At 34.9% G+C, this 17,267-nt stretch overlaps 2 protein-coding genes across 2 annotated transcripts in view; one reads left to right on the forward strand and one right to left on the reverse strand.

The window, feature by feature from the left end:
- Positions 1-12,400, reverse strand: part of mrpl11 (mitochondrial ribosomal protein L11) — a 34,961-nt gene extending 22,561 nt beyond the window's left edge. Inside the window, exons 1-2 of the mRNA XM_084132942.1 lie at positions 12,299-12,400; positions 4,243-4,411 (exon numbers count right to left, since the gene is read on the reverse strand). Coding sequence (XP_083989068.1) covers positions 4,243-4,365 — 123 coding nt within the window. The 5' untranslated portion in view covers positions 4,366-4,411; positions 12,299-12,400. The remainder of the gene's footprint in view (positions 1-4,242; positions 4,412-12,298) is intronic.
- Positions 12,401-12,665: 265 nt separating this feature from the next.
- On the forward strand, positions 12,666-13,904 carry pfdn6 (prefoldin subunit 6). The gene is made up of 4 exons (XM_084132497.1): positions 12,666-12,857; positions 13,232-13,302; positions 13,397-13,521; positions 13,623-13,904. The coding sequence occupies exons 1-4, from the start codon at positions 12,794-12,796 to the stop codon at positions 13,741-13,743; spliced, it is 381 nt and encodes a 126-aa protein (XP_083988623.1). The 5' UTR covers positions 12,666-12,793; the 3' UTR covers positions 13,744-13,904.
- Positions 13,905-17,267: the final 3,363 nt, after the last annotated feature.

The raw sequence follows: 17,267 nt of genomic DNA on the forward strand, positions 1-17,267 counted from the left end.
TGTGGAGACTTGTCAAACTTAATGACAACATTTCAAAAATGATATGTGACAGAACTTCATTTAAATCACAATTTTTATGGTTAGTCTTCACAAACAAATTAATCCATTCCTCCAAATAAATGGACATTTCATGGTTGAGAAAACGCAATAACGAAAGTATCTGTCAAACACTTAAAACAGTAAAACTTTCTGCACAAATTACATACAGTGGAGTCCAAATGTCTGAGATTACTAGAGAAAATGCTTCTATTTTGCATTTTTATACTTCAACAAAAATTGTCATTACAAATTATATTATCAGCATAGCAAGTTCAGGCCAAAAGTTGACTTGAAAACATTACATTCATTTTGTGTAAAAGCAGCACATTACTCCAGCACAAAATTAAATGTCACCAATCTTTCAAAATCCTAGAACTTGTCTTAGACTTAGACCCTTTTGTGTGCAGCATTTGTACACAGAATGGACAGTGAGAGCTCACCAATCTCCACCTTTAAATGTATCATAGTTACCACAGCATGAACTGAAGAATCTTTCCCATTGTGGTTACCAATGACAGATCTGTACATAGGAGTATGATGTTAGGGAAAGACATTCTGATGTGGTGATAGAGAATGAACCCTGGTGTGGATTATGTTGATGGGGGGGTTGGGCATTATTCACTCTCCATCAGCAGCCTCTAAAGCCCTCTACAATCCCCCCACTCTTGCTATAGTAAACCGTTATTACTCATATTAATTGAAATGGGAATAATTTTTCAAAGAGCTAAGAGCTTATACCGCACTTCATGATTTTACAAGGAATATTTACCGAACGTAAAAGGGGACAAACTTGCATGATAAATGCTAAAAATAAGCCTAGCTATAAATTAATTGAATTACTGAGAGCAGCTCAACTTGAAGCTGATTTCGCTTTAGAGGTATATCAGACATATGAACCAGACCAGAATGGCATTTCTCAGCCTTTCATCTCTCTCGCTCTCTCGCTCTCGCTCTCTCTTCATTTTAAATGCACACCCTCCATGTTATGTTCACTGTAACTCTTCAGCTTGCCCGTAATGAAGATAAATCAGTGAAAAGAACAGAACTAGCAGGTCAGACATGTTTATTATGAGTAAAATGTCATATTTCACCCTGAAAATAAAAGACACAAATAAGTAGTTTGCTTAATGAAATAACTTTTTTTTGCATTTTGAAGTGACATAATTTTTTAGCACATTTCAAACCCTCTCTAAATTCTGTATCGCAAAAAAAAGAAAAGAAAGAAAGAATCTACAGCTAAAGCAATACAACCATTTCTAAAATCTGTTTTTTAAACTAGTAATATTGTGAAATATTATTACAATTTAAAATAACGTTTCTATTTTAATATAATTTAAGCTGTATTACTGTGATGGCAAAGCTGAATTTACAGTGTCATGTGATCCTTTAGAAATTATAATATGCTGATTTGGTGCTCAGGAAAACTTTTCTTTTTTTATTAGCGTGGAAAATATTTCAAATATTTTTGTGGAAACATTTTTCAGTATTCTTTGATGAATAGAAAGGATGGATAGATGGATGGATGGATGGACGGATGGATGGGAATAAAGAGTTAATAATTTTCAGGTGAACTATTCCGCTAATTGTGATGAAAATATTGCAAAATATATTTTCTTTTGATTATGACGTGAAATGTGATGAGGACATGTTTCACAGATTCTCCCATTTCCCGTCAGTTTTGGTATGCTTGATCTGAATGTAAACACTTGAACTATTGTCTTGCACGCCCCTCTTTTATTCCGTCCCTGTTTCTCTCCTCCATCCAACTGAGTTAATTTCTCCCTGGACTGTAATTACTCTCCTCCACAGAAGCTGTCAGTTTCCACCCTCTCCTCCAGAACTCCCTCTTTTATTTCTCTCGTTTGTTTAAATTTGCCCCCCGGCCGACAGGCAGCCTACCTCTATGCGCTTACCCTGTCAGGGATGGTTAGCCAGACGAGAGAAAGAAACGAAGAAGGGAGAAAGCGGGAAGATTAAAGGGCCAGAGCTGTAAGCTGAAGGCCTGCTGGCTGCAATTTATTTACAGTTTAATACACATAAAAGTAGAGCCAAAGATGGCAGAGCTCAAACAGAGCTTACAAGAGCACGTGTAGACGCATGCACAAACACACGACTGTGCGTGTTTCACGGACATATGGTGCTGCTTTGCTTGATTGAGACTCATTACACCTCATATTTAGTTCATTACAGCTTTTTTCAGAAGGCAAGATCACTCTGGAGGCCAGGTTGACTTGCACTGGCAGAAGAAAATGTGTCTCATTTATTATCATCATGATGGGCAAGGGACTGTAATGACATCATTACAGCTGTAATTAGCTTGTTAGTTATGAATGTGCTTTACAAATGAGAGCAGAGGTAAGCCTGTGTGAACTTTGGGCTAAATGACAGTCCCTATGTGGTGGAGAAAAAAAACCTTTAGAGAAACATCAGATCTCTGTGAACAAGAGGGATAAAAAGATGTGGTAAAATATATAATATCAGATTTTCGTTCTGAACATTCAACTCCTGCAGAAGACGACAGAACTTGAAACTTGTAATCTGTGTTTTTTTAATAGGCCAACCCAGAAGTTGGCATAACCCTTGTTCCCTCAACAAAAACACAATAAGACTTTTCCATAATCCTTTTGGATTATTGCAGAAAATAACCTCAGCAACAGTTTATGATTCATTCATCATGATAATCTTCACAAATGAACACAACTTTTATGAATTTCAAAGCTTAAATACATTTGCCAGAAGTAAAAAGCTAAACATAGGTTATAAATGAACTATACCACAGTCACACGACTTCAGCATCACTACCAATAAGCTTCGACAACTTTTTCAGTTACCATCTTTTTTGAGACGAGTAAATGCTTTAAAGGGGTCATATAATGGTACATGCACTTTTACAAGTTGATTGTACTGAAATGTGTGTTGGCAGTGCCTGTACACAACCATCATAAAATGATAAAAATCCATCCAGTGGTCTTTTTTTAATCTCCTTATATGTTTTCCCCGTCTCAAATCGAGCCGTATGACCGTGTGACGTCACACGGTCGGACGCCCCTCCCACGATTGTTAATTGACAGCAGCGTTTCAACACAGACCCGCCCTGAGCGAGCTGTCATCATAGTCCGCGCGGACATTGTTGATACGCTGGAGCAGAATGGCGTCTAAGCGATTGTGGTGTTCTGTTCTTGGGTGTAATAACGAACACAGCAGTCATTTTGATGTTCCTAAATCTGAACCGCTGAAGATGCAGTGGCTGAGTTTTGTTTTCGAAGGAAATATTCCCCACGATCAACGTCAATGCTTTCATGTTTGCGCAAATCATTTCTCACCAGACTGCTTTATAAAGGAGGGTCAGTATAAAGCTGGTTTTGCTAAGAAGCTGCTCCTGAGAAAAGGATCGGTACCAACTATTCGTGTTCCTGCTGAACCTCCAGAAGAAGTGAGTGTAACGTTTTATTAACCTTTATATTAATATTTATATTAATCTTTGCAAATCGCTAGCACGCTTCACAATGAATGCGGCTAAGGTTTACACTCAGGGTACATTACGGCATGTTTTCTATGTACAACGTTCTCAATATAATTCATAATCCCAAGTTTATAATGAACAACGCGTTATGGTTATTGTGTTATTACAAATGGTGTACGCACAGAACAGAGGGGCGTGGTGAGCAAAGCTCATTATCATTTAAAGACACATGCATTTAAATGGCGTGCTGAAAACAGAACTGTTTTTGACCAGGTAAAATGAGTGTTTTCTTACAATACTAATGAGAATTTTTAATTGAAGTGTATTACAAACTTTTCATTTAGACCCTAAAGAATCATAATAACTTGTACAAAAATGGCATTATATGACCCCTTTAAAAACATCACAAGGGTATTTCTGGTGTATTTTATGTTGTAGAACAACACGTGAATGAAACCATCTTGAGCTTGTGTTAACCACTTACCTTATTTCAGGCATTTAACCAAAAAAAACTTCAAGACGATGTAACCGGATGTGCTAAAAAAATGCAAACTGGTTCCTGTTTTTGGTCTACAAAAATCATTCCTAAAGCACTCTATGTTCTTCAGGGTTCCCACTCTTTTTAACCAATAATCTCACATGGCTTTGTCCAGTTTTTCATGATTTACTGGATAAAGACTAAAGGGATAGTTCACACAAAAATGAAATCAATGCTGAAAACGAGAGGTCTAAAAGCTTACCTGTCCCAGAATGGGGCCCAGGGGAGGCCCAGGAGCCGCCTGTCCAGACCTTACAATGGCTCTGATGACGCCTCCAGTATCCAACTTTTTCACTGCCTTGGCCGCTTTAGATATCTTAGACATATTGTCTATGTGTCTGGCCTGCCACTCGTCTGTCCGTCCCCTTTGCCTGTTGGGAAAGGTAATTATTGAGGTTTCCTTAATCCATTAAAAATTTAACACAAAAAAATCAATACATGTCCAGAGGTTGAAAAGTGAGTCACACAAAAGCTCTATGATCCATAAAAGCTCTCCCAGGAGTGCACAGTGGCCTTATCTCGAGATGCTGTGTGTGAAGACAGTCGTGAGACGAAGTGCTATGAAACCTAGGGACCTTCAAAGATAAGGGATAAAAGCACATGTGTGCCGTGCACTCGAGGAGCTTCTGTGCTTGGCTGCCTTCAACAATTCCCTGCACTCTGCTGATCCATTACAGTTAGCTAGCGCTCTGTGGGTCTACATCAGGAAGGGTCGATGGAGAAGATTGGACGGCAGCCACCAAGAACCAAAACGCACAGATTTAGTGTCTCACGCAAAGGGCGAAAGGGTAATACCTGTTTTTTTCATTCAAGACTAAATTCAATTACATGATTCAATCAATTAGTGGAGTGATGGAAAAGGCCTGAAATGTATGCACATGGTGAAGCATGACTCATAAAAAACACGCCCTATAATCTGATATAAATCAAATGGAATAAAAGCCACTACGTGTTCAACGCCATTCGCCAGACCACAGCACAGCCAATTACAAATATGACGTTAGAACTTGACTCATTTTGTGACTGTTCAACCCAGGTGAAAACGAGATCTCTAAATTATTCACAGTGCCCTGTTCCCAGGTTAACCTCACTATTTTATACATTCATAAATGCAAGGGAGATGAGGACAGGGGTGAAATAAACACACCTCGCTAGCCACATGTTGGAACGCGCCATTGGTTTTAATGCCAAGTTAATCCTCGCATCTGCGCGCAAGGAGACAAGCAAAAAGAGTATTTCACAAGCACTGAAACGTCTTGGATCTCAGAATATGCAGGTTATCTAAGGAGAGCAGAACCAGCAGATTTAGGCTCAGCAATCACCAGTTGTGGGAATGCATTGCGTTAAAAATTACTTTCTGTGTTTTCTTTAAAACGCCAATCACATCCTGCCCTTCTTTTCGCTGTTCTATTTCACGCTGCTCTCCAAATATATTTTTGCTGTTTTAAAAAGCATGTTGAATCAATTTAAGAGGCAGTCAGGGACGGTGGGGCTGCTGATAAACCTCTACTTCTTGGCAGGAGGTCCAAGTATCTTAACATATTCAGACGCAAAAGAGGACAATCAACAATCCTGAGTTGAATTGAAGCAATTTATTTGTGTTTGGCACCAATTTACTTTTTTTTGGGGTGGGGGTTACTTGGTGCCGAAAATAACAGAGTGTCTGACTGTTTTGAAGAAACATGCATGAAATTTCTTTTCCATTTGAAAGCAACTCTGTTGACGTGATGGGGATGTAAAATACATGAAAGAAAAGAAATTCAGTGAATATGGACTGCAGGCATGTTCTGTCAAACTTCACTGTGCTTCCGGTGTTTACTGCTTTGAAGCACTCATCAGCTTTCCAAATTAGATTAAACGGCTTGAGAATAATATTTGGTATTTTCAGGGGGGGGAAAACATGTTTTGTTTGAATCATTGCAATTAAGAAATAAGAAACGCCACAAATACAGTCCCTTTGGGGTTGGTAAGATTTTAATGTTTTGAAAGACGTCTCTTGTGCTCACCGAGGCTGCATTTATTTGACCAAGACTATAGTAAAAACATTAATATTGTTAATAATTATTATAATTTAAACTAGCTGTTGGTTTTCTATTGTGTGCATTTTAAAATGTAATTTATTTCCTTTATGACAAAGCTGAATTTTCAGCATCATTACTCCAGTCTTCAGTGTCACATGATCCTTCAGAAATCAGATTTGGTGCTTAAGAAACATTTCTTATTGTTACAGTATATCAATGTTGAAAACAGTTTTGCTGCTTAATATTTTTGCAGAAACTGCTTTTTTCTTTCTATTTTTCCTATCCTTTGCTGAATAGAAAGTTAAAAAAACAGCATTTATTTGAAATAAATTAATTTATTAATTAATTAAATTAAATTCTTGAATAAACAATTCCTTGCAAGCAAAGTCAGTACAAACAATTGATTAAAAATAAACATTAATTCCCTATTTTCATTTGACTGATATTTGAATAACATTTTCAATGTTTCAATATTTAATAACAATTCATATATTTTTTATATATATAAAAAAATCAAACATCTTAAAAATATATTTATTTATGGAGTCATGAAAATGTACTGACTCAGCTGCTATGTCTTCATCTGTGAAAATTAAGCTTTGTTTGCCTTTTATGATAAAATTATTTCAGGCTAATTTAATTTCCTGAAAACACTGAAACATCATTGCATAGTACATTCACATTTGCTTGTTTACTATCCAACTCAATCTATAGTCAAAGTGATATTTGATTTTTTTCTGCATTGTTTTTACAGAGAATAATGAAGTAGGTGTACAAACAATTGGCACCTGAAAATGAATAGTTGCAGTGTTTTACACTGAAGTATCTTAGCCATAACAATGATAAAAAGTAATGCCAACTTCTGGGATTTTAAATTGCACTGGAAAATAGGGCAATATACCATTAGCAATAGATGAATGTGGGCCAGGTTTGTTTATTTATTTTTTGGAGCATTTTGTCCATTAGCCAAAAAAACAAATCCCTAGACTCAGTAAAGAGAATTAATACGCAAATTCAGAGAAAGCCATATTACTAGAAAAACCTCATACCTACCTCTGTTCTGTTCAAACATCAAAGGGATAAAACCTGGTTTATGGAAAATGAAACACTCAAGGGAGTCAATGGCATTAGCAGGGCTACATCATTCCTGATTTAAGATCACAAAGAGAGACAGGACTCTCTTTATGAAGTGATTTAAGAACCTCAAAATCATTCCCTCTGCAGTTTCACATTTACATATATAGATTTACAGCCCGACTTTTGAAAGCCAGCCAGTTCATTTGGATTCTAACTCTCTTGATATATCTGTTTTTGGTTTGAGACAAATTGAACTTGCAGACATGGGAAAACATGTTTGTTGAGGCAAGAATAGCCATTTAGAATACTGCTGAACAAGCAATTGTTGTTTTCGCAAAGTAGACAAAAGCTGGAAAATAAATGAGGAGGAAAGTATATAAAACATTTATGCATAACTGAAATGACTGGTAAAGTGATTTAGTTTCTTCGACCAGCTTGCGTTTTGCACAAAATGGGAAAATATGGGAAAATTGACGTTCGCAAAAAGGTTACAACAGTGAATGAAAACATGTGCTCTGCACACTATAAGCAATTAAATGATTTGAGAACAAGATAAAAACTGAGATTCTGTTATTCTCTTCTCAATAACAAACAATGGTGCAACAGACGTCGCAATTCAGTGAGCAGGCTGGTGTTTCAGAATTCTGCTCAATTCCTGTGATACCCTCCAGGTGCATATTGATTTCTGACAACACCGCAGAGTGCAATTTGTGATAACCTCAGCAAAGAGCTAAACTACCTCCTAATTTAAAACAGCAAACTAGAAAACAGCAGAAACACTCAAATGCCATTGAAGTATCACCGTGTCAAACATAACGCCATTATCACACTCATCAGCACTTGATTCAATGATCAAATTTAAAAACAAAATTATCAACATGTGGGAATGTTATGGTTCAAATTAGCACTAATTTCAGAGAATTTAGTTTAGGTCAGGTTTCTGATTAGTATCACAATTTTTCCTCTTTTTACCCTGAGGCAAACTGTAGAATGTATAGTGTTCTAAAAATAGTTCCGTTTTAGTTTTGAATGATCATATTCCATTCTCTCTCTGACCATCAGAATAAAGCAATCCATTTTTTTGCTGTTTTTAAGAAAGGCCTCTCTTGGCATGTAAAATGAGCAACAGCACTGAGCACTTTCTCAGGCTCTTTCACAAAACAGGTTTGCTATATGGTGTCAAAATCTGGTCTTTTACAACAAAGCAGCTCTAAAATGTGGCACACAAACTGTTAAGATCGAACGTAAATGATCCTAATTAAACTTTAGTCACTTTTTTTCCTAACAGATCCTTCAGAAGAATTTCCAGAACAACAGGTACAAGATTCTCTTTCTCTTTTCACCCAATCGTTTAGTCATTGGTGGCAGAAATAGCATCTAATCTGGGGACAAGGGCTTATAATGACCCCAGTCAGAAGCTGTTCAGTTCCTGATCTATGAACTAAACCTACAGCAAAGACCCTTAAAGTCATCATGAAATCAAAATTGACAATTCTTTTTATTTTATGGAATATTGCAGTATTTATTAAATGATTAATCCATGCACATTTTATTCATGTGCCCTCGTAATCTTTAAACAACATCTATTCTCTGATGATGCGTTTACTGGTGTGAAGGCGGGACGACCTGTCACTCATCATGACATCACAGCAATAACAAAACAACAACAATCCAATCAATTCCTAATGGACAAAATCAAGACCTGGCCTACATTTTTTCTTGTTGATCCACGCCACAGTAAGAAAGAAGACTATCGCATCTTACATTTAATGACGACTATTATGCTACCACTCCTGCACAAAACAATCTGTCACTCTGACTCACCTCATAAAATGTTATCTACATAAGAATCTGACTTTTCAGATTTATGTATTCTTGATACATTACTACGACACAGAAGTACACTATCATAAACACTAACATATAAAAAACACAGTGAAACTTAAAACTATATGGGTCATTCCGTGTCAAATCAACCAAATTTTGGAATATTCCCCGTCTCTAATTTTTGATTTTGTTAATATTTTTTCTGTAGAAAGACTAACATAAATAGTGATGAAAGCCACAATATTAAATGTCACAGGTGTTTATTTATGGAGTAATCCACTATTTTGTAGAAGGGGGGGTATTATTATATATAATAATATATATAATAATATAATTATTTTATATATTATTATAAAATAATAATTGGTAAAAAGCACTTCTTGTGTTTTTTTGCTTAAAGTTTGCATGCCAGTGTAACTCAAGAAGTTTCTTTAAGATTCTGGTTCTTACACTTTTCTTTTGGTATCTCCATTTTAAAGGCCCTCAATGGTTAAATCCCAGAGATATGGAGATCTTAATGTGGCTCCATGAGTAAATTCTACACATTTTCTTTTAAAGAAGAATATCTGAAGAACAAATAATGTTGAAACTAGAAATGTATCTCGTGTTTTTCAATCAACACAGTTGTATAGAACACCTGTCTGAGTGCAATAAATATTCCTTTTCCAAAGTTTGCATGCCTGTAACTCTAAAACTATTCAAGATATCTTAATATACTTTTAGATTCTCATTCTTAATTAACTTTTCTTTTGAAATCTTCATTTTCAAGACCCTATATAGTTCAGTCCCATAGATATGGGGATCTCAAAGCAGCTCCATGTTCAAATGGTTGAATTTTCAGTGATTGAAAACCAAATGTGGTTCACTTTGCACACACAGCTGATACTTATTGCATTTAAAGTGGAATGTCCGAAGAATAAGAAATGTATCTTGTTTCCCTCCATCAAAAGAATTGCATAAAACATAACTCTGAGAAAATCTACTTAAAATGGTTGATTAACTTGCTCTCAATAGTTTATTTATAAGAATCTATATTTGAATTAGCTTTAGGGATATTTGGAAGATGGGATTTTTGTTCATTTTTTGAGAAAATCCACTGAAAATGGTTGATTAACTTGCTCTCAAAAGTTTATTTATAAGAATCTTTATTTGAATCAGTTTTATGGATATTTGGAAGATCTTTGTTCATTTTAACAGCCTCTGAAGTTACCAAGAGTTCAAATACGCAGTATCGTAACTACAGTCTTGTTTTTCAGACATTTTTCTTTAAACACAATAACTATCAGCTGTTTAAAAAGTTCTATCTACATCTACATTTGTTTCTTGACCATTGAAAATGGGTAAAATTCAACAATTTGAACATGCAGCTGCTTTGAGATCCCCATATCTATGGGACTCACTGAACTATATAGGGCCCTAAAATTGAAAATTTCAAAAGAAAAGTTTATTAAGGATGAGAATCTAGAAGGGTATAAGATATCTTAAATACGTTTAGAGTTACAGGCATGCAAAGTTTAGAAAAATAATATTTATTGCACTCAGACAGGTATGTTATATGCAAATGAGCTGATAGAAAAACACAAGATTTAAAGGCATTACAGGCATGCAAACTTGAGGCAAAAAAAAAGAGAAGTGCTTTTTGCCATTTTTTAGAACTGTCACTGTTGGCATATGAAACAAAGTATGTTGCTAAAGTCAACATATTTAACTAATATACCTACCAATCTCTGTGCAAAAATAAAATAATGATGCTGCCATCTTTCTAAAGTCATTTTAATTTTAACCCCCCTGTAATTTGCTTACAGATCTCAGGTGAAAATGGTCATTTTGACCACCCCTCTACAAAATAGTGGATTACTCACTAAAAATACACCTGTGATATTTAATATTTTGGCTTACATCACTATTTATGTTTGTCTACAGATTTTAAAAAAAACCAAAATCCAAGATTTGAGCCAGGGACCTCTGGTTGAGTTGACATGGAATTACCCATATGGTGTTACCTCTGGTGTTACTGGTTAATGGAAATATTCCAGTTAATATAATAAAAATAATCCATTTGTTACCCTGGATCACAAAACCAGTCTTATGTTGCACGGGTATATTTGTGGCAATAGCCAACAAAACATTGTATGGGTCAAAATTATAGATTTTTCTTTTATGCCAAAAATCATTAGGATATTAAGTAAAGATCATGTTCCATGAAGATATTTTGTAAATTTCCCACCTTAAATATATAAAACATTTATTTTTGTGAATGGATGCAGCACTATTGCCAATAGAAATGGACAACTTTAAAGGAGATTTTCTCAATATTTTGATTTTTCTGTACCCTCAGATTCCAGATTTTCAAATAGTTGTATCTCGGCCAAATATTGTCCTATTCCTAACAAACCATACATCAATGGAAAGATTATGTATTCAGCTTCCAGATGATGTATAAATCTCAATTTTAAAAAAATTACCCATAAGACTGGTTTTGTGGTCCAGGGTCACATTTAAAGTTATAGTTCACCCAAAAATGAAAGTTGACAGTAGCCATTGACTTCCACAGCAGGAAAAAAAATATATACTACGGAAGTCAATGGGTGCCGTCAACCGTCTGGTTACCAACATTCTTCCAAATATCTTCTTTTGTGTTCAAAAGAAGAAAGAAACTCATACAGGTTTGGAACAACTTGAGGGTGACTAAATGATTATTTTTTGTTTTTCATTTTTGCGCGAATTATCCCTTTAATCCCACCACCAGTAACATTTGTGACCAAAATGACAAAAAAAACAAAACAAAAAAAACACAAAAAAAACAAAGAAGAGAGTTTGTAAATGAAAGTGCAGAGTGACTTGATTTCATGTTAAGTGTTTTTTTACATGACTGGTAGGGCTACATAGTCACAAGACAGTTTGTCTTTTGAAGGATGCTGACTGTAAAAACTTCAACAACAACAAAAAAAAAAAAAAAAAGAAAGAAGAAGAAGAAGAAGGATGTATCATCACATAATACACATTACACTGACATATTTAGTACATGCAAACATAAATATTTGTGAAGATATCGTGGTCACGTTAGTAAATAGTGGGAAAACACAGAGCCCAATTTTGAATTAGTGACTGATATTATGACACAGTAGAACTGAAGCACTGAGTAGTAGCTTACACCGGTTACAGTTGTTAAAAGAATGGAACTTTTTAAAGAAAAGGTAGTTATAATAATAATACATCATAGCATGCATATAGCACATTAATCTAACGATGGTTAATAAGCAGCTTCATGTACATATTTAAAACAAACGATACATTTGATTGTGATACAAAGAATAATGAAATTCACATTACCAGCAAGTGGGATAATATTTGTTCACGTACAAGCGAAAAAGACCTTCACGTTTGTATTTGAACCATGCGCGCTGCCATATTGGCTTTACTGTCACTTCTGGTGGTTTGATAAAAGCAGATAGACTGCCCCTATATGGACAGGAGGGGGACTACGCCTGTAAATATTGGTGGTATCTAGTAGTGTTTATTATGAAAATTATTTATATTGACCACTACATAACATATTGTAATATATTGGTAAGTAAATGAGGACAAACTATAATTTCCTGATTAATGGCCATTTCAAGAGGTTTATTTGAGGGGGCGAAAATGTTTCATTTCAACACTAGATGGCGAAGTGACACTGTCAAAACATGAAGAACATTGCGTCATTTCCTCTGCGCCCCAGACAGACTGCATGATCCGTGTGCTGCTGACTGCTTTTGTTGTAAGATATATATTTTTGTTTGTAGTTATCCAGATAAAAAGTGATCCGAAATCAGAATAACTGGTGTGATGGCTGAAGTGATTCAAAAGAAATTACAGTCTGAGCTGGAGAAATATCAACAACTGCAAAAAGGTATATATCACAACGCTAGCTATCCATGTTAGCAATCCTTTCAACACTCTGTGCATGTGCATATTAACATCCATTTTCATAAAACTATCGTTATATATATATATATATATTTTTTTTTTACAACGCACTTAGAAGTGTCTTTATGTCACTGTCAGTTTCTCAAGTTGGGCTTGATTTAGTTTTTCAGCACCTGTTCAGAGCTGTCATAGTGATCTGCTTAATAAAGAAGCGTTTTTCAGTGTGTGTATAAACGTGTTAGATTCAAGTAGTGCACATTTTAAATTGGTTTGCGTTGCAATTTTTGCGCACACAAAAATGTCCTTTCTCTCATTTCTTTATTGTGAATATATAGACTATTAACTCTATTTTCTCAGATGTCAGTAAAAGTATGTCAGCACGACAGAAACTGGAGGCACAGTTGACTGAAAATAATATTGTTAAGGAGGTAAGAATACAATTACAATACAAATATCTTCTACATTTGCATGTTAATTTATTTATGTTTGTCATGGTTTACCACATATGTCATCCCTCTGTAGGAGCTTGCCTTGTTGGATTGCCAAAATACAGTTTACAAACTAATTGGACCTGTTCTGGTCAAACAAGATCTAGATGAAGCCAAAGCAACAGTGGGCAAGAGATTGGAATACATCAATGGTGAAATGTATGTATGAATAGTGACCACTCATATTGCATTTGATTCTGCTGTAAATGAGTGAGTAGTTCACATAGGCCAACCACTAACTGATCTCCTCTTCATCTCAGTCAGCGTTATGAAACTTTACTGAAGGAGATGGAGAAGAAGTCGGATCAGCATCGGGAAGTTCTGTCCAGCCTACAGCAGGAGTACCAGCGGGCTCAGGGTCAAGCTGTTGGGAAGGCCTAAATGGATTATAACTCAGTCGGGACACTAGTCTTATCCAGTGAAACTCAGAGACTGAATGTACCTACTAATAACCCATGCTTGTTCACATGTCTATTAACATAAATCTGTAGTTTTTTTGTTTGTTTGATGCTATTAGGCTATCAATAAATTTTGTTTATCTATGTTCAGACTCTTTCAATTCACACTATATTCAAGAACGTGAATTGTTAACATGAAAACAAGAGTGCACAAACTAAAGACAGCACTACAAACTCGGTAATTCATACTACAAACTTTTATGATAAAGTAAAAAGCATAAATCTTTATGACATTTTATACATTAAACACAAATGCATGTTGTTCAACAATACATTGAAAACAAAATTACATTTAGAATCACTTTAAGGAGGTAAAAACATGAAAAGTGCTAGCAATACGAAGTTTCAAGCATTGTTCAGAATAGTACAAGCTTGAACAGGGAGGGATTAAAAAATATAGTGAAAGCATAGAATAATATTTTTTTCCCAGCCGTATAGTGTTCACACAAGAGATGAGTTTTGATGCTTTGGGGGAAAATGGCAATATTACATGTAAATAAGCACAATATAAAGTTTCCTGGATGTACAATTAACCAAGTTGAGTGAAAATGTAAGAAAATAAAGTTGAGTAGAAATTGTTCCTGGGGTTTTAACTGTAAAATGATGGGGAAAACAGTTGTGAAAAAGTAAAATCACATTTATTTTTCCAGCTCAGTCGCCGCTGTTCGTCACCATGTTGTTCTTAGCCTGCCTCGTTTGCGCTTGCCAAGGTGGTGTCCAACGCAAAGTCACTTTAGGTATCCTTTCCTGAGACATCCTGAGTACATGTCCGAGCCATCTTAATCGCTGTATCTTGATCTGTCGTATGCTCTTGGATCTTGTCTTTTTATACATGTTGATATTAGAGATGGCATTGGGTCAGTAGATGTTGCAGATCTTCCTAAGGCAACTGTTATGGAAGGCGTCTACCTTGCTCATACCTACTTTCACTATTCTCCAACATTCAGAGCCATACAGAAGCACTGATTTAACATTGCTGTTCTAAAGCTTAAGGCTTAGCTTAGACTTCCAGATGGTTCCGCTAAAAGCTCCTCTTGTTTTATTTATTCGGGCCTTGATGTCTTTTTGGGCTCTGTTATCAGTGTGAATGATGCTGCCAAGGTACATTAAATCATTCATATCCTCAATGGTAACTGGGTCAGAGACAGGAGCATTGATACGCATGACCTGTGTCTTGTTTATGTGTAAGCCTGTAACCCTAATTATTCTGGGTAGGCCTGCATAATCTTTCTTGTTTCTTGCCTCTGATATAAGTAGCAAGGGGACTTAGTAGATCTTGGTATGTCTTATGTACTTCAGGCAAACCAGCGCCGTTAAAAGCATATTTTCCATTCTACCTTCCATGACATGGTCATCAGCTTGAATGAAAACATGAATAGTATTTGTAGTTCTTTTAGAAAATTAATGGTGGCAAGTTTTTTTTTAGGTCATAGGCTATTTGACTAAATCTATTTATGAATGTATAGCCTATAAAAAGTAAAACATGTCATATCCTCCTGAGACTGTAGAATAATTTGAGAATGTAGTATTTTTTCATGTCATTGTGCTACATTGTTTAGAGCATAAGAAAAAAAACAACATTTTTTGAAAAAATATATTTTATTCATATGCTATGTCCTCTGTAGTGGACACCAGGACTAAAAAAAAATAAAAACACAAAATGATGTATATGATATATAGGCAAAAACAATGGGATTTTTTATTATTTTTTATTCACCAATCAATTTTAAGGTTTCAGGATTTAATTAGCATATATGGGCGTTTCTTCAATTAGGGGCACTTTTAGGCTTGTGAAGTTGAATAAAAAAAACTTGTTCAAAAGTCACGTAACACAGTCTCATAAGTTTAAATAATTTGTCTAGTTTTAAGGTCTGTAAGAGGACAAACTTAGATTACAAGAGAAATTGTTAATATTTAAAAAAAATTCCGACCTGCAATGAACAAATGTCATTTCCACCACATCTCTATATACAGCTGTTATTTAAAAACAGAATAACTTATGCCACTCAAGAATTGTCTAAGATCATTTTTGTAACTAGTTTTATCAGTAATTATACATTTGTCAATGAGATAAATTAACTGCCCTAAGGACCAAATGATGAACTGTACACCTGTGACACTCTGAAATTTAATATTGGTTTGGGCAAGATCTTATTAGAAAAAAAAATAACTTGAATTTTTATATTAAGTAGAGCATGATCTCGTAAAATGTGTGATGAGAACTTTTTAAATGTTTTTAAAAAATGTGTGTGGTGATGGAAATGACAGGGTGGTGGTGGAAATGACAATGAATTAACGTGAATGTAGAGAAACAGTAATATTTAGAGAAATATTTATTTGAAAAACTCTTAAACTCATCACACTCAGTAAACTCAATTCACAAAGTCAATCTACTCTTGCAATCTATATCAATTGTACTTTGTAATCATAAATGTCATTTCCACCAAATGCTGTCATTTCCACCACAGAGGGCAGTGTGGTGGAAATGACATTTCTGTAGTTTTTTGTGAAAAAATGGAAGATAGCTTCACTGATTAGCTTTGAATTAATACTTAGCATTTCATGTATGTAAAATACTCTTATTTAACTTAAATGTTTTTAACTTTTTAAAAACACCCTTGAAGGTACAGCATGTTTGGAAATGACGTAGAATAAATATATTAACTGATCAAGCAATATTTACCTTGATTTTTCTTATTTTGTTCTTGATGAAAATTTAAAATTGCCTCCATGTCCAACATGTGCTCTGATGTCTCTGAACATTTCCATAGAAACCACCTAAACAATCTTTCACACAAACTTTTTAAAGGGACATTACAGTGTTGTGGTGGAAATGACACCAATACTGTGCGACAGCTATATTTTGTATAAAAAGTAATATTGATGGTGGTCTCACATTAAATACTATAATGTATTTTAATTATTTTACTAGTGCTTAATTTAGGTATATTAATAGTTACCAGATAAGTCATACTTTTAAACTGTATTTTCATTGTTGAAGTTAAAAAGTCTGGGTGTGCGACAAGGATAAAACAGTGATTTTGACACCTATAAGGAGGTTGAAAAGTATGAAAAAATCATAATAGAAAGGTAAAAAGTTTTTAAGGAGGTTTTATTGTAAACAAAAGAAAAACTCCAAGGCACTCTCCTGGAATATTAAAAATGCCTTTATTTTATGGCATAGTCAAAAAAGACTTTTAAAATGACTCCAACGCGTTTCAGCACACTGGCCTTCGTCAGGGAATCAAACAGCTGTAAAGGGTTACAAGTGTCTTTATAGTGGAAAAACCCCAATGATCAACTCCTCCCACTAGAAACAAAACTACAAAAACTACAAACATGGATGTCTGATACAACATGTCACCATAATAGCATTTAAAAAAAAAAAAAAAAAATAAAAAAAAAAAAACCACAATAAACATTGGTGAAAGTAAATCATGTCAAATC

Source organism: Abramis brama (assembly GCF_963993115.1).
Source record: "Abramis brama genome assembly, chromosome: 13".
In the NCBI taxonomy this organism is placed as follows: domain Eukaryota; kingdom Metazoa; phylum Chordata; class Actinopteri; order Cypriniformes; family Leuciscidae; genus Abramis; species Abramis brama.

Excerpts from the sequence above, each read along its gene's own strand:
- pfdn6 (XM_084132497.1), top strand. The coding sequence starts at position 12,794 with ATGGCTGAAGTGATTCAAAAGAAATTACAGTCTGAGCTGGAGAAATAT. Across the intron at positions 13,303-13,396 it reads AAAATAATATTGTTAAGGAG|GAGCTTGCCTTGTTGGATTG; the intron begins GTAAGAATACAA and ends ATCCCTCTGTAG. Across the intron at positions 13,522-13,622 it reads GAATACATCAATGGTGAAAT|TCAGCGTTATGAAACTTTAC; the intron begins GTATGTATGAAT and ends TCTTCATCTCAG.